This window comes from Euphorbia lathyris, chromosome 5 (genome assembly GCF_963576675.1).
Source record: "Euphorbia lathyris chromosome 5, ddEupLath1.1, whole genome shotgun sequence".
NCBI classification, from domain to species: domain Eukaryota; kingdom Viridiplantae; phylum Streptophyta; class Magnoliopsida; order Malpighiales; family Euphorbiaceae; genus Euphorbia; species Euphorbia lathyris.
The window spans coordinates 45568554-45592296 of NC_088914.1; the positions used below are offsets into that span (position 1 = coordinate 45568554).

At 34.9% G+C, this 23743-nt stretch overlaps 1 protein-coding gene across 1 annotated transcript; it reads left to right on the forward strand.

The window, feature by feature from the left end:
• Positions 1-1364: 1364 nt before the first annotated feature.
• LOC136229875 (DNA polymerase delta catalytic subunit) lies at positions 1365-20275 on the forward strand. The gene is made up of 30 exons (XM_066018748.1): positions 1365-1740; positions 1830-1940; positions 2936-3042; positions 3138-3297; positions 3435-3630; positions 3731-3866; positions 3967-4104; positions 6157-6234; positions 6432-6523; positions 6849-6915; positions 7008-7079; positions 7421-7507; positions 7856-7975; positions 8071-8169; positions 9541-9648; positions 9741-9836; positions 9988-10053; positions 10173-10229; positions 11196-11283; positions 11372-11451; positions 12560-12673; positions 15066-15180; positions 15264-15436; positions 15572-15643; positions 17654-17728; positions 17827-17916; positions 18010-18170; positions 19314-19387; positions 19474-19561; positions 19693-20275. Exons 1-30 carry the CDS (start codon positions 1473-1475, stop codon positions 19778-19780), a joined length of 3276 nt encoding a protein of 1091 aa, XP_065874820.1. The 5' UTR covers positions 1365-1472; the 3' UTR covers positions 19781-20275.
• Positions 20276-23743: the final 3468 nt, after the last annotated feature.

The following is a 23743-nucleotide window of genomic DNA, read 5'->3' on the forward strand; positions in this document are numbered from 1 at the left end:
CCATCGAAATGGATCAGTCATCCTTTTCATTCTATCTTCATCACCATCCTCATATGGGATACGTTGGACGCATTCAGATTGCTTAGCTATTTCATGAACACTTTTAATAGGAATTTCATTCCGAGTGATATCTTCATTTTCCACATTGTCACCATTATCGTAACAATAATCATTATCATAATGATCATGATTATCATTATTCAGATAATCATCATTATTGTAGTTCTGATAATCGATACCATTTCCACCATCGTTATCATCCTTACCATGTATAGGAGCATCCATTTCGATGGTGGGATCATTACTTACTACTTCCGTTGGTTTGCTTTGACCAACATGTCCATCCTTGTTAGGTCGCAATGCTGAAGCTTCTGTTGTTCGCATGTTTAGAGTAACATACAGTGGAATCAAATCGGTCGGATTCATTCGGCAATACTCTATGAATCCCATGACATCGTCATCAATATGTGCTATCCCACCACACAGTTTATTTGGACCATATGTCGCCTGCATGGACATTTGGAGATCATACGAGGCTGAATCAACGCGAAGTGCACCATAAACTTTCTCTTTCAACTTTTGCAAGTCAATCTCTGTTGGCAAAACCAACAACTTCGCTTTACCACCCACGTATGTCATCACAGTTCCCTCTGTGCTCCACAGTCCGTTCCAAGACAAAAAACACGTACACCTCTCTTTGGTTGACATACTTCTACATTTATTAAAATGGACACGTGATTAAAACATAATAAAGCCAATTCATATGTAAATGCGACTCAAATGCGACTAGTTATATCAAAATGCGACTCAAATGTGACATCTAATGCGACATGCTATATCAAATGCGACCGCAAATGCGACATTCTATATCAAAATGCGACATGCTACATCAAATGCGGCCGCAAATGCGACATGGCTCTGAAGGCGACAAGCTATAATTGTCGCATTTGATTCTCTGTGTCGCATTTGAGCACCAGAATGCGACACATCGGGCGACAATGGCGGAATCGGAAAATGTCAAGATTCAAGCAAATACATTCGAATACCAACTGTGTATTTCTAGTAATGTGTATGAAAAATGAAGAAATGATACTTACATGAACTTGAATGAGGTATGGATGTGCCTAATCTTGGGTTGAGTTGATGAATATTGATGTGAGAATGTGAAAATAAATGAAAGGGAAAGAGGAGATGGTTGTTATATACAAATAAGGGTAGTTTTGTCCAAAATTGGTGAAAGTGTATAATTTGGTAACTTGAAGGCAAGGTGGGTTAGATATATAAATTGGGTCCTTGATTGAGTTAGATTAGTAATTATCACTAGAAAATATACTATTAGCTTAATTAATATATCATTCCATACTTACCAAGATTTCCCTCCCTTTCTACACCTCCCTTTCTACACTTTCTACTTTCCCTCGCTTTCTCCAAGCAGCGAAGTGACGTCTGCAGCCCCTGTGGAAATTACATCTATGAATCGGAACGGCACCAGCAGGAAACGTCCACCGCCGACGTCTCAACCGAAACAACCTCCTCCAGTAGCGAGGCAGAACGCTGTCGCAAATGTAGAAGAAGAATTTTTGGACGAAGATGTTTTCCTTGACGAAACCCTCATTGCTGAAGACGAGGAGAACCTCATTCTCCGTGATGCTGAGAAGCGGGAGGCACTCGCTTCTCGTCTCATCAAGTGGGCTCGCCCAGCTCTCTCTCACGCCTACATATCCCAATCTCAGAGCATCAGTGAGTGTCTTTGGTGTTTCACGATAAATGCATCTTCTTGTTTACATTAATTTTTTTGGTATTGTTTAATAAATTTATTTCTTGTTCAGCATTTCAGCAATTGGAGATTGATTACGTGATTGGAGATAGTAACAGGGAACTGTTGCCTGATAGGGCAGGACCTGCTGCGATTATCAGAATTTTTGGGGTCACAAGGGAAGGTAAGGTCAAAATTTACAAATTCAGTTTTCTCTCCCTAGTGTTGTTTAACTGTAATGCTTCTGACAAAAAGACCATAAAACTCATTAAAGTGAGATTCTGTTTTCCTATCCAAGTTTCTACTTGTAGGTGCATGGAGGTCTGCTTGAAACTTTCCATCGATTAATGGCAGTGTGGTTTCCATTTAGGTGTCTATGGCCAATTGTTTTCATTTTGTTGCTTCCATAATCCAAGAATAGTTATTGACTAAGTAATGTTTATTTTGGGTGAAAAGAAAGTAACTATAGAAAAATACTTGTATTGATAATGAAAAATTATGGGGGAAGTTTTGATTAGATACTCTCTAAATTTCCTTTAAAAAATATACCTTCTAAATTTTTTTATAGTTATAATTTGGTCATCTTTTGATTTATATATGTTTTGAGGCGCAATGCCATCAGTGGAGTTAAAATATTGGCGTGATATGTTATGAATGATATATTGAGTTTGATTTGCTTCCCTTGTTTCTCCACCTATTGTGGTGTCCAAATCTAAGTAAATGAAAATAAGAAAGATTTTGCATCTTTGATTACAGCCTTGATACATTCCAAGGTTTGGCTAATTAGCACCATATCTCTAAATTTAGACCTTTAAAGTATGTAACTGAAATTTTAAATTAATTTCTTTGGTTGGCATTGGTATGGTCCTGTACTTGAGCTGAAGATGGGTAGATAGTTATCAACGATATTGTTTACAAACAATAATTGTTCTTTCTATTGAATTTGAAGTGACAATGCATGCCTCTTTCTCACATAGCTGCTTTCTTACATTTTCTCAAGAACCCATTTTTACTTGCCAATCAATCATTTATCAATAGCTTCTTTTGTATGACTGGAAGTATGATTCTCACTTGTTGCTTCAGTACTTTGCTATAAAGCATCTTCAATCTACTACATTCATATGTTGATGAAGTTGTCTTACATAACTTATTTTTTCTTAATAAAATTTATGTCGATAGGACACAGTGTTTGCTGCAATGTTCATGGATTTGAGCCCTATTTTTACATCAACTGTCCTGCCGGAATGGGTCCTGATGACATATCCCATTTTCAACAAATTCTTGAGGTACCTGGCTTTAGCACTTCCTTAGACTAAAAGTGTATACATATAAACACACAGAGAGAATTGATTTCTTTCTTTTGATTATCATGGTGCTTAAGGGGAGAATGAGGGAGGTGAATAGGAGCAGTAAAGTTCCCAAGTTTGTCCGACGAATAGAAATGGTGCACAAAAGGAGCATTATGTATTACCAGCAACAGTCTTTGCATCCTTTTCTTAAGATTGTAGTTGCATTGCCAACAATGGTAGCCAGCTGTCGCGGTAAACATCTTGAATTTTTTTGATGCAATATCTGCTTATTTTGAATTTAAATGAATTTGCAAAGAATACAAAAAAGGGTGTTTTGCAACACGGTTCACTTTTGATGGTCATGTTTGACACTTTCTAATCCTTTGCAGGTATTCTTGACAAAGGCATACACATTGATGGCCTAGGTACCAGGAGCTTCATGACATATGAAAGCAATGTTCTCTTTGCTCTCCGCTTCATGATTGACTGCAACATTGTTGGTGGAAATTGGATTGAAATGCCAGCTGGAAAATATAAGAAGACATTAAAGGGCCTATCTTATTGTCAATTAGAGTTTGATTGCTTGTATCCTTGGCATGAGATATGTGTCGTCTGGAGAATATTTGTAATCTTGACCTTAATAAGCGTGCTTAAGATATGTTTCCTCCTTAACTTCTGTCCCCAGGTATTCAGAATTGATCAGTCATGCCCCTGAAGGGGAATTCTCCAAAATGGCTCCATTTCGAATATTGAGTTTTGACATTGAGTGTGCTGGCCGTAAAGGTCATTTTCCTGAGCCTACTCATGATCCTGTTATTCAGGTTTACATCTAGTTTCAATTTGTTCTCTTGTTCTAGTCAAGCAATCTGGTTAATGAATGCTGATTGTTTCTTTGGACTGAAATTGAAATTTTCATTTCAGGTGGCCAATCTAGTAACTTTGCAGGGAGAGGATCGACCATTTATCCGTAATGTGATGACCCTAAATTCATGCTCCCCTATCGTTGGTGTAGATGTGATGGCATTTGATACAGAGAGGGAAGTCTTACTAGCTTGGAGGGTATAAATTTTGCCTCTGCTTTTTCTTTTCTTATACCATGTAAGTGCGAGTTCATTTTAGAGGTCTAGTCCCATGCTTCCGAGGTAGTTTTATTTTTTATTAACTTGTACCTGTGGCCAATCACTTTTTTTGTTTGTTTGTTTTCTTTTATGATACTGTGTTTCCTATGATTGTTATAGCATTAAGAATGTTGGTTATGGAGGAAATTTGGCAAACATCTAAGATAAGTAAAATGCTAGTCTTGTCAAATGGCATACTTGTGCTAATGAAAGAACATTTAAGCACATTTTTATAATACAGAAGTATGCATTTGTCTATATGTGAGCATAGGTTTGTGATCATTTTCTTGTCTTACTTTTCCATCTCTAGTGGTTCTATCTTTGGTCTCTAATTAAATCTTGGGAAAATTTGAAAAAAATGTGGTTTCGCGTTTCGACACTTTAAGGACTGTCTAATTTTTTGGTGACAAAATGATACCTGTGGTTTTCAATGTCTGAAAAAAAGGATTTTTTAGCAAAGCTATTAAAGTCGGAGAGCATTTTTGTCCAATCACTTTCCGTTGCCTAGGTATTCCATTTTGCTATTTCTGCAGACAATCTAGACCACTTCAATTCGCCATCTTCATTGAAAAATTCTGTCGATTGAGAGCAGACAATGAGTTCCAAAATTCTTTTCTTGTGCAGTATTTTTTTTAAATGAATTACATGAGAGAAAACTGTTGAGACAAAAATGTCCTCGACATCATCAACTTCAATAGTGTTACCAAAAATTTCTTATTTTTCTATCATTGAAACCATAGATACCATTTTATCACAAAAAAATTCCAGTCCATGAAGTGTCAAAGTGTGAAACCACAAATTATTTTTCTTTTTTCTGAACTTTTCCCTTAAATCTTTTATTTCCTTTGGGACTGTATTCTGCAAGTTACCTAAAAAAGTTTGACCTATCTCTGTTTGATCAATAGGATTTTTTTTTTTTTTTGTTTCTTGTAGCTTGTGATATACTAGTGAGGCATAGTTGCTTCTTTTTGCAAATAATGCTTCCAACTATTATCTTTTTGTTGTTTTGATGGTGATAGTGGCTATAGAGATCAAATTGCTGCACATGTAGTGTCTGATTAGAATATCAGCTGTTAAGAGTCCATTAGATAGTTCTTATTTGGCTTCCTTTATGTTAGGTGATAGTGGCTATAGAGATCAAATTGCTGCACATGTAGTGTCTGATTGGAATATTAGCTGTTAAGAGTCCATTAGATAGTCCTTATTTGGCTTCCTTTATGTTAGGGATTATAAAAACTGTTCTTAGAGTCTTATCTATCAGATTGAACTTTTTGGTTAAATGCTTCCTTAACCCAGAGCCTCCTAAACCAAGAGGTCTAAAGTTTGAGTCCTCACAACCCCATTTATCCATTGAATTTCAGAATAAGAAGTATTCTAGTAGAGCCTTAGCTATCACCTTAAGCTTTTGGTTAAATGGTTCCTTGAATTTTTCAATAGTTTTTTATTTTTATTTATTATTATTATTTTTTTTACCCAATAAATTATTGAAATAAAATCCTAATTTCATTTTCAATATAATCTGTTATGCCTAGATTGTTAGCAATCTAGGTTAGCAGTTATGGATAGCGTGAGACCCAACAATAAATTAAAGTTGGTGAAACTTTCAAAATAATTTGAGCCATCTGTGAGTATGCATTGAAACTAATCAAACTCGTACTTTACAGTTCGGTTTGATATTTATTATGATTGGTGGAATCCTTGTCAAGCTATTGTCCATCTTAAGGGAATGGTATACATGCTTCTTTTTGCTTCTTTAGATAATCGATAAGGGTAATGCTTGAATATGGAACTCTAGCATAGTAGTATCCGAATTGTAATGTCAGGCAAATATATTGCTGTTTGTTGTGAAAAGACCTACTGTATATAATTATTATTAGCTTCATGTAACAAAAAGATTCTATTGTGGAAACCCTGCTTACACAGAATGCTACTAGTTTCATGTAGCAAATGGGTGTTTAGAGCATTTTAATGTGCAAGATGGTGATTCATGCAGGATTTTATCCGTGAAGTGGACCCAGATGTTATAATTGGATACAATATCTGCAAATTTGACTTGCCATATCTCATTGAGGTAATTAGAACTTTCCTTTGTTACCCTTGTTTATTTTCTTAGTGGAAAATTTGTCTATTTTGTTTTATAGCGTTTTTTTGAGGGCACTTTGTTTTATATTCGAGGTTTCCATATAAGTTCTGATTTTCCAACTAGAATTGTTATTTTGTGTTTGTTATCATATTTGCAGATAATGTTTTACTTTCCTTGGTTTATAGAGAGCTGAAAAGTTGGGAATAGCAGAATTTCCTGTATTAGGCCGCACCAGGAACAGCAGGGTCCGGGTGAAAGATACCACTTTCTCATCAAGGTAGTGCTATATCTACTGTGATAGTTGTCATGCTATTAATGGGATTAAGGGCATTTCCTCTCTCTGTATTTCACTCTCTTACTTGTGCTATAGTTTTTCCATCGAGGTTGGTATTAGAGAAGTTGGATAAAGCAAGAAGATGTGTTTAGCATTTAATACCCTAAATTTCTTGCAGCTTGGTGCATGATTGATGATAGTATCCCAATCAAGTCATGAACTGAGTTTCTTTTCTTAATTTACGAGTTTTAGTTAGACTTACTGTGCACTGTATATAAGTTTCTTTTTAACAGAAATATTGGTCCATTTTGTTCTTTTGGTGTTTCAGACAATATGGAACCAGGGAAAGTAAAGAAGTTACATTGGATGGGAGGGTTCAATTTGATTTGCTCCAGGTATTGTGCAAGTAATATCTGCTTTGAGTGATTAAGTACTTTGTTTTATGATATACTATACATTTAATTTATTCCTTTTTCTTTCTTATCAGGCCATGCAAAGAGATTATAAATTAAGTTCTTACTCATTAAATTCTGTCTCAGCACACTTTCTATCTGAGCAGGTAAGTTCAGATTTTTTGTTATGAAATTTGCTGGATTTGGCCTTTTTTTGTGGGATCACCACATAAAGTGGTTATGCTTTATTTTATGTTGTCTTTATTGTTGGCATGCATCATCCAGAATTCACCGGGTATATAATATTGGTTAGTTGAGTATAGTGTGAGTTTAGTCCTTAAATGCTTGTTTATAAGAATGGCAACGAAGACAGCAAAAACAATGGGAAATAATCTATTTTTTTCATTCTTTCTCTTGCAGAATCTGATTAACCTTTTTCTTATTTATTGTCATTAGTGATAATGAGTCTTTTGTAATGATGTCGCTGACTGACTATATTATTCGACAGAAAGAGGACGTCCACCATTCCATAATATCTGATCTTCAGAATGGGAATGCAGAGACTAGGAGGCGCCTTGCTGTATATTGTTTGAAGGTGTGTATTTAGTTTGACTATATCTTCTATTCCCTTGTTCCATCACTTTCCTTGCTAGGCTTGCCTCTCTTCAAAATCTCTTGCATCTTTCTGATATTTTAACTGTGCTGTACACATCTGCATTATTGTGGAAAATGTTTGCGACTGTGGAATGCATTAACCGAATGATTATATATTTAAGCATCTAACCTGGGAATGTGCATAGACTCGTTCTATCTAGATATTAGGATCATTCAACTTGACATAATGAACTGAGAGTCCCTGTTACTTGTGTATAAATGTAGTCCTATAAATAGAGATCACATACAAAATTTTGAGGATAATCAATTTCTTCTCTTTAAATTGCAGGATGCTTATCTCCCACAACGGCTTCTGGACAAGCTGATGTACATTTACAATTATGTGGAAATGGCTCGTGTTACAGGTGTCCCGATATCTTTCCTTCTTTCGAGGGGACAAAGTATCAAGGTTACGAAAAATTACACAATACATGAGTTATTGATTGGTGCTTCAGTTGATTATTGGCTTAATCGAATTTAGGGTGTCAACCCCTCATTTTTCAGGTCCTTTCTCAACTTCTAAGGAAAGCTAAACAGAAGAACCTTGTTATCCCCAATGTCAAACAGGCAGGATCTGAACAATCAACATATGAAGGGGCCACTGTGAGTTTATATATCTATGCAGACTCATTCACCTTCTCTTTCCCATAAGCATGTAAATATAGTTTAAAGCCTGAAGGAGAAAGATAAAGGTGTGGAATTGTGCAAAAGAGGACTACCATGGAGTAGAGAGAATCATCTTGAAAAGATGAACTGAAAATACAACACTAGATAAAAAATACGATCTTGTTGAATAATCCTCAAAGCACAAATTATTCATGCCCCTTCAAGATGTAGAAATAAGTGAGAACGAGCTTCAGCATCCTTTATGACAGACAATAAACCAATTAGTAGACCTTATTAGGCCATATTTTTTCTCATCTCAAAGATCACAGTGGTAACCTTTTGTATGATATCAGAAGTTCAAATATGAGCTTTCCCATTTTTGTATGATGGCATATTCTTGAGAGGGATAAATAAATTAGATAAGAATTGGACTTAGAAAAGATTTTTGCAGCAAAGTTCAAAGTCCTAATCCTTAATGTCGTAGGAAGCTAATTAGCAGATTCCCATAAAAAATGTAATGAAGATGATTTTATATTCTTCCAATCATCTTAATTTTCTTTTATCACTTTTCTAACCCTGTGATATTCAAGCTTCAATTTAAGATGATTGAAGAATTTGTTACACTTGCTGTACTAATATTATTGATTTACTGTGTTCTATGTGTACATGCATATATCTTGTTTCTGTCTTGCTTGTCTCCCTTCTTTTCTTGAGAGGAATTGAAGGCTTATTGAGAATGCTGTTTATGGATATTATTGCGCTAATGGCTCCTATTTGAAGGCAAAGGCACTTAGTCTTTCTCAAGACTTTTCCATTGGGACTGAACTTTGTTTGATAAATGTCTTTTTGGTTTAGCACTCGAGAGGGTTTACTTGTATTTTCTTTCGCTCATGCTCCGAGTTTTTCGATTGTGGTGTTTGTTTTTTGCTCACTTGTTTACCATAAACATTAATTTGCTGGAAATAACTGCTTGTGTTTTAGATTCAATTTTTTTTTTTAATATGAAGAAGAGAGAGTAGAAGGATCATTTATTAAGTTAAGCATTCAGAAACAACCAGACCATTGTCTTTTGTTACTCTCTCTAATATTATAATTACTCTGATATAAACCTGGGTGGTATTTTTCAAACTTTGTTTTCAACCTTCACACTTTACAGTATTCAGAGTTTAAGTTATAATGGTTATGCGTACATTTATAAAGGCTATAAATATAATTATTTTTTCTAAGATAGTCATCCGCTTTAAAAGATCTCATGAAGTTTGATGAAATGATTTTCCTCATTAACTATCTCTTGGTGATTGTATTGTACTTCTTTTGCTTTAGAGTTGAAGGATATCTGCCTACATTTTGGGTATTTAATAATTTCAGGTATTGGAGGCGAAAGCAGGATTCTATGAAAAGCCAATTGCAACATTGGATTTTGCATCTCTGTATCCTTCAATAATGATGGCATACAATCTATGTTATTGCACACTGGTAACGATATTGAACATTTTTTTTCTTTTTAAATGAGAAGCTTTTCATTCCAAATATTTACCTTTGATTCTTAATTGTTATATATGGTGAAGGTGACTTCTGAAGATGTTCATAAACTGAACCTTCCACCTGAATGTATTAACAGAACTCCATCTGGTGAAACATTTGTCAAATCAGATCTGCAGAAGGTTAAGCTTAATCCATAATATTGATTCTTTTGTTAGCAATAAATTAAACATCATTGCTGTTATTTACTGACATCTTCTCACATATGTAATGTTATGACCATGAATTGAATGGAAATTTCAGACTTTTAAGTTGTTGTAATTATCATTTCAGGGAATTCTTCCTGAAATTCTGGAAGAACTATTAGCTGCTAGAAGAAGAGCTAAAGCAGATTTGAAAGTAACTACCTTCTCATTTTGAATTTTGATTTTGTATTGTGTTTTTGCACCTTTGTGAATTTCTGATAGTGTGTTTCCCCTTTTGTCTTATTATATTAATATGACGATATATAATTTTAGGAAGCCAAGGATCCATTGGAGAAAGCTGTTTTAGATGGTCGACAACTAGCATTGAAGGTAAGCTTAGTATCTCATCCATCGGGAAACACCTTAGAACATGTTTGGTTCATGGAATAGAGGAGGAATAGAATAGCTATCCTAAAGGATCTCTATTCCCCCATTTGGTTCATTTTTTTTTTCATAGAATAGCTATTCCATGGAATTTGTATTCCACAATTGGTGGAATAGGGATTCCTTGATTTAAGCTAGGAATGGCTATTCCATAACTAACATTTTCTTTGATTCCAAAATTACATCTCTCATGTCTATTGATCATTTGTTTCACATTTCACTTGAAAAACGGTAAAAATACGAAAAAAAGTGCAAAATGCGAAAATAGTAAAAATAGAAAAGCATGAAAAATGTGAAAACAGTAAAAACGTGAAAAGGTAAAAATGCGAAAATCGTAAAAAAAACATGAAGACGGAAAAAACGCGAAAATGGTAAAAACGCGAAAAATTGAAAAAACGTGAAAGACTGATGGTTATAATTAAAATTCACATTTCGCGTTTCCACGTTTTTCCCATTCTTTTTGCATTTTTCATGTTTTTACATTTTTTTTGGTTTTCGCGTTTTTTACGTTTTTTATTCGTTTTTATCATTTTCCACGTTTTTCCTTAAATAATAATAATATATATTAAATATTTGAATAATTGAGGTAATAATTAAAATAAATAAGAAATTACACTTGAGGGTAAATTTGTCTTTTGAACTATAAAACTAGCTATTTCATCTTATTCCATTCCACCAACCAAATATACATGTACTTCTAAAGAATACCTATTCTTTTCTATCCTATTTTTTTTTTTTTTTTTCCTGGAGAAAAAGCTATTCTATCCTATTCTATTCCTTGGTAATACCTATTCCATTCCATGAACCATAACGGCACCTTATTGTTTTCAAAGTTCAGTTGTCGAGGCTTAGGATTGTTTAGCATCCATATTGCTATTATTGGTTTCACCTTGCTTTTTGGTGTTTCTGCAGATCAGTGCAAATTCTGTATATGGATTTACAGGGGCTACAGTTGGTCAATTGCCATGTTTAGAGATATCTTCAAGTGTTACAAGCTATGGTATATGTAACATGAAATAATTACTAACCAAATGTCGAGAAACTACATAATATTTCTCTGTGGATTAACATGTTCTTTCTTTGTAAAGGTCGACAAATGATTGAGCACACAAAAAAACTTGTGGAAGACAAGTTTACCATAATAGGGGGCTATGAACACAATGCTGAGGTATGCCATCTGGAACTTAAATTAGCAATTTCTGCTTGTTAGAGCCCGTTCTGTATTGACAGGTTATAAGTTCTATTCTTTTGTTTCATGATTATCTATTGGAATCTCCTATTCAGTGGTCAATGGCCAGTCTGTTTTTAATAGTCCAATTGCTATAGTGTTTGGCCAAATTAAGAAAATATAAGTTATGCTGTAATAGTATGTGGCCTTGTTGGCATTTACTGTCCGTTTTTACAAAATATCAATTCAAATGGTTATCGTGCAATTCATTAAGAGAAAATCGAGTAGCTTATTAAGTTGATTTATTGTACTGTTATAATGCGTCTGTTGTAAATATGAATTATTTGAAGTGGATAACTTGCGTGCATGTGCATGTGTATATAATAATAATAAAAAATGATAATCTTTTATGAAGGAGAAGAATGTTTGATTGCTGGTTGTAAATAATGGAGACTCAATAAGGTAGATACCTCTTTGGGTACTATTGTTTTGTTGAATTGGCATCTAATATGCTGAGATAATGATGTACTAATAGGCATTATTTTATGTGGATGATGAACCATACAGAAGGTATTATATGGTATAAACAAATTATGGACTAGACTTTTTTTTTTTTGCTTAATTTGATTCCATTGTTTTAGGCATTTACTAACAAGTATGAGATATTTAATGTTATCCTATTATTTTTTTTTTCTAACTGTGGCTTATCTGTTTCTCTCCAAAAACTCCTACTCATTCACTTATTGAGTTATTGTGTTTCTTTGCTTGCCTCTGTATCTTTATATCATTTCTGTTACTTTAGTTCATGTAACCGGCTTTTTTGGCATATTATTTTATCTTTGATTGTTTTGTTTGTAGCAAAGGTTTGCTATGGGAACTTTTCTGGTATTTTTCCATAAATAAAAGATAATAGAACATAATATTGCTGAGTAATGACTCCTTTATGCGCTAAATATGTGGGTTCAGCCTTCTCCATTTGACTTATTTGCTCATGTTTATTTCTTTGAAGTTCTCTATGTATCTGGTTATGTTCAGTTCGGGTCAAATACCTTGGTTCTGATTGTTTTTGGGTTTGGGCATGTAAACCTGATCAGGGTAATGATTTCAGGTTATATATGGGGATACAGATTCTGTTATGGTACAATTTGGTGTTCCTACCGTTGAAGGAGCAATGAAATTGGGAAGAGAAGCTGCTGAACACATCAGTGGAACTTTCATAAAGGTAAGTTTTCAGAAAAAGACAATTTTTGACCCCTTGGGAAAATCTGTCTTAGCTACTGTTATTTTGTTACGTTGGCCTTTGGAAAAGTTTGGCCCTTATTAAACGGATCCATTAAACATGCTTTACACATGTAGTTAATTTGTGCGTGGCCAAAGTAATTTCCTCATGTTTTAAACAGCATGTTTTGGACATGCCTGACAGAAGGAAAAATGTTCCTGAAAACAAAAGTACAGGGGCCAAATATGACAGTAGAAATATAGGGTTTAAATTGTCAATTTTTTCCAAGTATAGGATCCATAACGTGGGATTTTTCCATAAGTTTTGTTTTCAATTTTTTGTAATATGATGATTTAAATTATCTGTTTGATAAACTCTGGGCAAATTAAGCCACAACTTCAACTGATTTGGCAGTTGAATTAATGATTCATTAGAGAAAACAAAATTAAATTTTATACATTGTTAAACATTCTTTTCTGTTTTCAATCTTGTAAAAGCTAACAATCTAATTGCTGGGTATTGTGGTTCAGAATAGTCTCCATCTCTCTTTTGCACAATATTGTAGGACGTGTGGGCCCCAGAAATTTGTGTTGGGTGAAAAGCTCCAACGAAATTTGACTTTTTATGTGCAGTATAGAAGTTTCAAATCTAGGATCAAAGAAACGAAATCTTAATATATATATATCCAAAAATTGCAAATTGCTGCCATTAATTTTAGAAACGAAAACAAGGTGTCACAAGTATAGTCGGATGTATAATTAAATAAATTATTATTTTGATATTTCTATTGAGCATTAATATATCAAATAGTAAAGTCGGTTGTGTTCACATGGACCCTAATGACCAAGTGAATTTGGTCATTCACCGTTAGATCTAGGCTCATTTAATCTAAGCTGGAGGAGATTCAAAGCATCCCAAGGCTTAGATTAAATGAGCTTAGATCTAACGGTGAATGACCAAATTCACTTGGTCATTAGGACCCATGTGAACACAACTGATAGTAATAATTAGTATTTCTTTTCTATGTTGTGGAGATTTTCTCAGATATTAATATGAATTGGACCTTTAACTATCAGTTTAAGCTTTTGGTTCGATTCCTAGCAAATTTGTTGATTTAATTTCAACACATTGTAAGATGGGCGTGTGTTGTTCACACTTCAAGCCCATGTGATGGTTTTGAACTTGTAGAATGTATCTATTAGAGGTAATGATAAATACTATATTAGGTTTATTAATCATCTTAAGCTTTTGGGTCAATCAGTGACATGACATGGTACTAGAACCTCTTAGCACCAAAGAGCTGGTCAAGGATTCAAATCCGGACAATTTCTTTTATTATACTAATTAATACTATTATTGGTGCTTACCTATCAGGTTAAGCTTTTGGGTCAATAGGTTCCGTGACAATATCAAACAGCTAAACAAGATGGGGATTGGTTAATCCGTCCAGGGTAAATCTCTCCCCGTCCCTGCCCTGCGGGGATCCCTTTGAGGATTTTATTTTATTTATTTATTTATTATTTTAAATATCAATTAAAAATTAATTTTATATAAAATAAAACATCAAAGTAATAAAAGATAATTATAATAATTCAATATTTTAAGTAAATACAAATACTATGTATAAAGTTTTTAGTTAAGTGTTATAATTAGATTTATTCGGTGTACATATTAATATTAATATTTAAAGAATATGTATCTTACTAATAATTTTGGGGATCCCCGCTCGGCAGGGATGGGCATCCCAACTTGATTAAAAAAATCTCCATACTCACCACGTGAGAACTTTTTCGGGGATTCCCTGTCCCCCTAGGGGCGAATCCCTGGTTGGGACGGGGAATACTTGCACCCATTGTCAACCCTACAAAGAGCCCCTACAAAGAGCTCAAATATGTTTTTCTTGTTGCCTTAACCTTTGTTGGAACCGTTGAAGTAGCTGTAATTATTACTTGACAACAAATATACCTACGAATAATCTGAAGATGGAACCAGTGACAGTGAGACCAGATCAATTTTAAGTGGGATGATTAATAAGAGAAAAGAGGATAGGAGAGAAAATTGCTCTAGTGGGAACACAACAGCAATGGGTCAAATTTAAAAATTATGCCTAGGTTGGAGTTATTTTTATTTTTTTTTGCAAAAATTAGTTTAGTGCCTCTATTAAGGTCGAGGGAATCCGGTCCAGCAACATTGAGAAACCAAGGAATTTGCTGACCATGGTTTCAACTATAGTTGTTAATTTTTGGTTTACACCATGCGGAGTGTTTTTAATTGCTGATATAGATACTAAGTTTTTGGAGCTTTGTTGTTGTTATGAACTTTCAACCATCAGGGTTTATTTATTTATTTATTGGTAAACCTTTTTTTCCTGTCTATGGAATATTGGCATGTAAAGCCCATCAAGCTCGAGTTTGAGAAGGTTTATTATCCATATCTGTTGATAAGCAAAAAGAGATACGCCGGTTTATTCTGGACGAATCCAGACAAATTCGACAAAATGGATACTAAAGGTGAATATTCAAGCTTTTCAGCCATTTGAATTCTGTGCATTAAAGGAGGCATTTTTTAATGATGTCTCAAAAATAATGGTCAGGCATTGAAACAGTTCGAAGAGACAATTGTTTATTGGTAAAGAATCTCGTGACTGAGTGCCTTCATAAGATATTAATTGACAGAGATGTGCCTGGTGCTGTGCAATATGTGAAGCACACTATTTCTGATCTTCTCATGAACCGGATGGATTTGTCACTTCTGGTGATTACTAAGGTGGGATATTGTATTGATGAGGTGGTTCTACCAATAGGCTTTTGCTTATTGTCCTTAAATGGCTTTTTGAGTGCATCTGAAAGTTCTTCCCTCATCAACATGAACATCTTATGTACTGATTTCTTAGCTGAACAGGGTCTAACAAAGGCTGGAGATAACTACGAAGTAAAGACAGCTCATGTAGAACTTGCTGAACGCATGCGCAAGGTACTTTATTTTATTGACTCCTCTATGTGTATAAGTAATCTTTTTGTAAATGCTTGTCCTTTTGTTGTTTAGAGTAGGTGGAATTAAAAGCATCAATCCTCTTGATAGAAAAAGCAAAATTCTGTTATTTTTTAGATAAGGGAAAAAACTGAAAGCTATAGAAATTAAGAGATCAGGAGGACAGATGATTAAGTTTGAATGTGGGTATAAAATATTGGCAAGAAGTTTCCATCATACGCAACAACCATATGTTAATCCTAACTAGTTTGGATCTGCTAAAAAAGGTGCCATTATATATTGGGCAAAAATAATTGTAACAATTTTGTCAAGGTCTATTTGACAATTTGACAATTTGATGTATTTTCTTTCTCTCAGATTGTTTATTGTATGTTATGGTGATTTGTTTGTTTGTTTGTCTGTTTTTATTTTTCTCTCTCCTGCGGTAGTGCTATTTGATCTATTTTCTTTTTGTCTCAAAACTTTTTTATTGAACTTGTTGCTCTCAATTTGTTGTAGAACTATCACCCAATAGAAATGAACTATAGAATTCAATATCTAGGAAGTTAGCATTGGAATTCTTTATATTTTCTTTTTAGCATTACATCCATTTAGCTTCCCAAACTAAAGCTTCAAAATCAATTAGGATCCTAAACTATCAAAATCATCAATTAGGTCCCTGAACTAAGAAAAAATCATCAATTGAGTCCTCATCCTATTTTAAAATCAGAAATTGTGACTATTTAATGTAGACTGTAATAATCTCTATGTTGGTTCAAAGTGGGTTTGGGAAGAGGGCCTGAAACTATTCAACTGAGTGATTTTCGATGAGACCTCAATTGATGATCTTTGCTTAGTTCAGGACGTGATTGATGATTCTAATAGTTTAAGGTCCTAATTGACTTTGAAGCCTTAGTTTGAGGAGGCAAATGAATATTATGCCTTTTTTTTCAACCTTAGAGATAATAAAAACTATTCTTGGAGCTTACCTATGAGCTTCTGGGTTGAGTGGTTTTTTGACATGCTATCAAAGCCTCCTGGAGCAAGAGTTGTAGATTTGGAGTCTTTGACAACCCCATTTATTAATTAAATTTCAGCACAAGGTATGGGACATATGCTTGTACACACTTTAAGTCCAAGGGCATTCCAGCATCTATGGATGTGCGAGAGATAATAAAAACTATTCCTGGAGCCTTATCTATTGAAGTTTTTGGGTTGACCAACTCTTCAAAGTGCAAATAAAAAAAGGAAATTTGAAGTATAGTGTGAAATCCAAGTTACAATTCGTGATCAGAGTTTGGTCAACTGACATCTTATGGTTAACCACAGATTATGCGGTCAAATCCTTCCCAGTTAAGCTAGTCATGCTTCCAGCATACCTGGTTTGAGCACCTTTTTTATGCTTAAATATTAATAAGGGGCAATATTATTACCTGTGAGGCATTTCTGCCAAAAGGGGCATGATTTTCTGTTTTTCTAACGTGTTCTATTAATTGTACCAATAATAATTTGCCCGTTTTTCTTTAATAAGTAGTTATAAGCTTGACTTTTCATTTGAAGTTATGAAAATAGCCAATATCCTGAGGTGATATGTGTGTAGTTTTTAGTGTTCGATGTATATGTACCCGAGAGAATACAAATCTTTGATTATGGAGAAAGCAGCTATGAACCATGAAAATTAATGACGTCTAATCATGTTGAGTAAAGAGAGATAACATAAAGAGGATGAAGCATCCTCCTAGTTTAACTACCAGTCTAGGGGAAAATGAAAATAATGCTTTCGTGTCATGTGCACAAATATTAAACAGTACTGTAAATGCCACTGGTAACATAACTGAGGGAGAAGCTATAATAATCACTCTAGTCTACAACGGATCAAAGCCTGGTTAGTACAAATGCTTATATTCCATCCGTCCAAATACTATATTACAGAAAGAATTCAAAACTACTTGATTAGCCAACTGCTGATAGTTCCAGAGCCTAAAAGAAGCTTGTTATCTTTGTGATTTACAGAGAGATCCTGCCACAGCACCGAATGTTGGAGATCGAGTACCCTATGTCATTATAAAAGCTGCAAAGGGTGCTAAGGTATTTTTTGGGGGATACTTTGTTTTGTTCAACTTTTTTCATTTTGGAAATTAGTTATCATTTGCTTGTGTTTATTAAATTTGATATGCTACTGACAGGCCTATGAGAGATCAGAGGATCCTATTTATGTCTTAGAAAATAACATACCAATAGACCCACAATATTATCTGGAAAACCAAATTAGCAAGGTCAGTTTGGGTTATCGTGTATGCCTTCAAATAGTAATTTTCTCTTTAAATTTTCTGTCTCATGTGAAGTAAATTTGTTCATGTTGCATACAGCCACTTTTGAGAATTTTTGAGCCCATTTTGAAGAATGCCAGTAATGAACTTCTCCATGGAAGTCATACAAGATCAATTTCCATCCCAACTCCTACAGCTGGTGGCCTTATGAAATATGCTAAGAAACAACTCACTTGCATTGGTTGCAAAGCTGTAATTAGGTATGCATGATTTGAACTCACTTCTTCCTCACATGCCTACCTGCATTCAATATCCCACACCCATGAAAAGGACCAGTAAACCCAATAAATGAATTTCCTTCCAGTAATGCTAGTTGTTTTTTGTTATTAACTCTCATTGATTCCTCATTCTGATCAAGATGTTCAAGTGTCTGGCAATGATTTTTGAGATATATATAATATAAATTACTAATGGATATTGTAGAGTGAGTTATTTGACCAGAGTATATGGCATTCCTACCAGACCACAGCATATTATGTTTTATAGCTGCAATGCTGCATATAGAGTGCATTATTTTCTTAACAAAATTATTCTGGAGCAGTGCACCTATAATCACTAAACTGAACTAAGGTTTATTTTATTTTATTTTATTTTAATAGTTTGATTAGTTTATAAATTTTTCAAGTTTCTGGTTACCCTGAGTTCTTGTAACCTGATTAAAACAATTATATATATATATATATATATATATATATATATCAAGCACTGTCCTAGTTGCCTCTTCTATTGAACTTGCATGTCTTGCCTCTTGCTCATCTGAATTGGGGTTTAGAGGTATTGACCCTTTTGCTTTACAGTCTAAAATTTTGAGGCTAATTATTCTTTTTAATTCTTCTTTCTTTCTCAATTTTATGATTCTCAAATTTTCCATCCCTCAAACTATGTCTATTCTCTCTCCCCACTTAACTGGAAATTTTTGGCACGAGATTTTCTTCTTTAAGTATCAGGTTGGAATCTAAGGGTATTTGTAGGCACAAAGTATACTTTAGGCTTATGTACTTGCTCAAATTTTGGCATAATCCTCTGTACTTAATTTGTTCAAATACAGCTCCTTTATGTTGATTGTCATTAAATTAAGTCCCACGTGGATGGTTCCATTCCATCCATTAAATGGATATATGTTAGTTGATAGATGCACCATTTCATGCAACTTGTGTTACAGACCTAACTGCAGGGCTAAATTTTAACCAAAACAAAATCTCTTGGACTGAACATATACCAAATTGGAGTTCGGGGGCTCAATGTTAATATTTGGACAAGTATAGGGATCAAATGTCTTTTTGCTGGTATTTCGTGTGGATAGGTATGGGAAAGACTAAAATTTAAATTTGTGTTTCAACTAGTGGTTCAGAGAAAACTGTGTGCTCACACTGTAAAGGAAGAGAGGCAGAGCTGTACTGCAAAACAGTTTCTCAAAGTAAGCATCTTTTCATCCCCTAATCTTGATAATTTTGCGTACATAAAGTGATGATTGTGTTTAACATCATGTGAGATTGAATGCAGTGTCTGATCTAGAGTTGCTGTTTGGGAGGTTATGGACACAATGCCAAGAGTGCCAAGGCTCGCTTCATCAGGATGTTCTGTGCACGAGGTTTGCTTCATTCTTTTCAACCATTAAATAGCACAACGTAAATCATGCATTGCATAAAAAAGCTGCTTTATTTCAATCCCATAATTTCAACTTTTGTGAAGCTGAAGTACTAATAGTTTATGAATCTACAGTCGGGATTGCCCGATATTTTATCGTAGAAAGAAGGCACAGAAAGACATGGCTGAAGCAAAGCGGCAGTTAGACAGATGGGACTTCTAGTATCTTATGACTCACCTGAGCATTTGATTTGAGTATTGGGATCCAAGAAAATTGCAAAATTCAAATTCTCAGGTAGGCATTTGACAGTTCCTAGGGTTCATGATAAGATATGGAGTCTAAAATGACAGACTTTTGATGGTTTGGGATATGGAGTATAAGAGGACAAACTTTTGATGTACCTTAAGAAGTGTTAACGAGAATGCAAGTAAACATTTATGCAGAGCTTTGTAAATTTTGCTCGCATGATGTGCTGCTGCTACTAGAACTAGAAGAGGATTGGAGCGAGTTTTGGCTCTTTTCTAGTATCAATTTATCATTTCATATGCCATTCTCTTTTAGGTTTTGTATTTCTCCTAATTTCTCCTCAGATCTCTTTACATCACGTATCAACTTAAAAAGAATAGGGACTAGGATGACTTTTGTGTTAATTCTAGTATTTACTGTTTTATTTACAGCTTTGCTGTTTTATTAAAAGAATTATCCTTGTTTGTCTTATTAGAGTTTTGTGTGTTAATCGTTAGGTTGTTATGACAACTTTCTATGCACAGCTGTAGAATAGTATTGCTGTGATGTCAGTAGTACTATAGATTCCTACCTCTCCCCTCCTATTTTTTTGAACATTCTCTCTTTTTCTTTCTATCCTCTTTTCTATTCTAAATTCTTATTTGTCAACATAACCCTGATATTAGTATTAGAGCGAACAATCCTTCGACTATTCTATGAATGGTGAATTTGTCTGCTAAGCGAATTTGTGCAATAGTTAGAAAAGCTAAGAATGCCATAGAAGCTTTAGAAGCACATCTCAAAGCTTTTGTCGCCTAGTTTCACGATTCGTGCATAGGCCATTGCAGGACAACTGGACAGTATGCAAGCGGTATAGAAGGTACAACAGAAACAGATGGAAGAAATTTACTTGGAACAATGTAGGCTCAGGAAGGAGCATATTGATTCTCACCATTCTATGGAAGAAATGTTTCAAAAGGCCTTTACCACTTTATCCCCAAACACAGACACACACCCATCCAGCACCAAAGCTATGACCGTATTCAAACCCCATTCAAGGCTCCCTAGAGTGCTCCTAACTAGGGGTGAGCATGGTCTGGTTTGGTCTAAAAACACTAGTGACCTACAACTACTTGTGCCTTCACTAACTAAACAATTATATAAAGACAATAATCATATAAATAGTTTTTCTTTTCTATATATAATTAGTTGAAAGAGAATTTTCTTTTCTATATATAATTAGTTAATTAATTTAAAACCTTAAAACTAAAAGTAGTACATATTATATTTTGGTTTGGTTTTGTTCGGTTTTGGATCAGATCAAGCCGAACCGAACCAAAAATCAAACTAGCTTAAAAATTAGGATCGAACCAAACCAAAATATAATTCGGTCTGGTTTGGTTTGGTTTTTTCGGTTCGGTTTTTTGGTCTTTGGATTTTCGGTTCGGTCCTGTTTACCTTTACTCCTAACCCAAACAAAGGCCTTTTAGATAGCCTTTTAGATAGTGACCCTAGTAACTCATTATCATAGAACCTTCCCTTCCTAAGACCACAACATTTAACAAAATGTTGCCCAAATGCGATCTTCCATCCTTTGATGGAGCAAATGTTGATAACTAGGTGAGTAAATGTGCAAAACAGTTTCAGTTGTGGGAAAGAAGGTTGAGCTTGCAGGGATATATATGTATGGCCGGGCTGAGAAGTGGTACAAAAATTGGTCACGCATTGTAAGGTGTGACCTGGGAATAGATTGTAGAGGAGGTGAGCAAACGGTTTCAAGACATTACAGTTACCAACATAGTGGAGCAATTACCCCAACTAAGGCAACAGACCACCGTGAGTGCATATTAGGACACGTTTGAGAAGCTCAAATTGAAGATGGAGAAGACTCATCCTTAGATTAAGGAGTTGTTTTACACTGCCAATTTTATTGTTAGGCTTAAACCTGAGTTCTATTATGTTGTCCGACCTCTTGAACTCTTTAGCATTTACGATGTTATTAAGCAGACCAAATCCTATGAGAATCATCTCAAGAATATGCTAGAGATGGTAAAACCCAAACCCACCTTTTGATCACTTATGAACATAAGCAAACATTGGATCCCTAACACTACACAGCCAACCCCAAGCACTCCGGTTATCACATTAACCTCTACATCTACTAAACCAGATTTCAATATCCATACCTATTAAGAGGACACTGAGAGCATGTTGGAAATATGGGGATCGATAGTTCGCTAGACACTAGTGTACTAACAGAAAGTTATTGGCGAGCAGAAGAAGAGTTGATTGAGCTTAATCTAGAAATGTCATTGGGACATATAGGAATCTAACAAGTTGAGGAATAACCAGAGGAGGAACTAATCATAGTTTCTATCAATGCATTTAGTGGAGGAGTGATAAATACCATAATGAAATTGAAAGGTACCCTTAATCGCAAACTGATTATGATCCTTATCGATAGTGGTAGTACCCACAGTTTTGTGGATTTGAAACTAGTTAATGAAGCTAAGTTGCCCCTGGTAATGGTGAAATTAGCAACTATGACTATTGCTAATGGTAGGCACTTATCAATTAATTCCAAATGTAACAACTGCAACTGGACTATGCAGAACACTAAATTTAGTTTCAATTTGAGAGTGTGAGAATGGGGAGACTATGATTTGATATTAGGCTCGGATTGGATGCAGAGTTACACATACTTGACCTTTGATTTTGCAAACAATTTATTGTTGGTGCAACAAGAGGGTAAACAAGTAGCACTCAAGGGAATGGGGGTAGAAATGACTCTCAAATTGATGTTATTAAAGTCTGTTAACAAATTGGATGGAAGGGAGTCACCTTATAAGCTATTTGTGGTCCTGCAAAGTAAGGAAGCTAAAGAAGGCTTGAAGGAGATTGCAGTACCTAACCATGAACCTAACCTTGCACCTACTGATTCTATACAACACCTCTTATAGACACAACCACATATTCCAATCATCTTCACCCTTACCACCTAAATGAATACATGACCATTTCATCCCCTTAAATGTGCCATTGACCTTGTAAATGTAAGGCCCTACATGTACTCATTAACAAAAGAATGAGATAGAGAAGTCAGTAGAGGAATGCTCTCTTCAGGCGTAATACGACCAAGGAGCAACCCTTATGCATCACCTGTGATTTTAGTTTAACAAGAAGGGTGGATCATGGCAGTTTTATGGACTTTAGGGAATTGAATAAGGCAACAGTGAAAGGCAAATTTCCCATACGTGTTATATAAGAGCTTATTGATGAGCTGCAAGGCGCAACCAAATTCCCTAAGATTGATTTAAGAGCAGGGTACCATCAAATCAGAATGAAGGAAGACGACATACAAAAAGCAACATTCAAAACGCACATAGGCCATTATGAATTCATGGTAATGCCCCTGTCTTGAGTTTCATTCATATCACATGAATTAAGTATTCTAACTCCTAACCGAGCATCAATTGTTTGCCAAAAGATCCAAGTGTGATTTTGGGGTGGACTTAATCTCATATATATGACATATTATCTCCAAGGAAGGTGTTTCTACTGTTCCATCCAAGATCTCTGCCATGAGCAATTGACCCCTATCTAAATCTCTCAAGGGATTGAGGGGGTTCTTGGGTTTGACAGGGTATTATAGAAGATTTATAAAAGGATATATAGTCAAATGCAAACCTCTAACTGAGCTACTTAAGAAGGACCACTTCCTTTGGAACCCAACTACTACAGAAGCCTTTCACACTCTTAAGCAAATCATGACTGAAGCTTTGATGTTGGCCTTTCTTGACTTCACTAAACCTTTTACCTTAGAGTGTGATGCCAGTGGTTCAGGTATTGGGGCAATACTGATGTAGCACCAATGCCCCATCTGTTATCTATCTAAAGCCTTGTGTCCTAGAAACTAGAAACTATCAACATATGAAAGGGAATTCCTGACAGTATTACAAG

Coding starts and splice junctions, on each gene's coding strand:
- LOC136229875 (XM_066018748.1), top strand. CDS start 1,473: ATGAATCGGAACGGCACCAGCAGGAAACGTCCACCGCCGACGTCTCAA. Junction 3,631..3,730: donor CAATTAGAGTTTGATTGCTT/GTATCCTTGGCA, acceptor TTCTGTCCCCAG/GTATTCAGAATTGATCAGTC. Junction 8,170..9,540: donor CAACATATGAAGGGGCCACT/GTGAGTTTATAT, acceptor TAATAATTTCAG/GTATTGGAGGCGAAAGCAGG.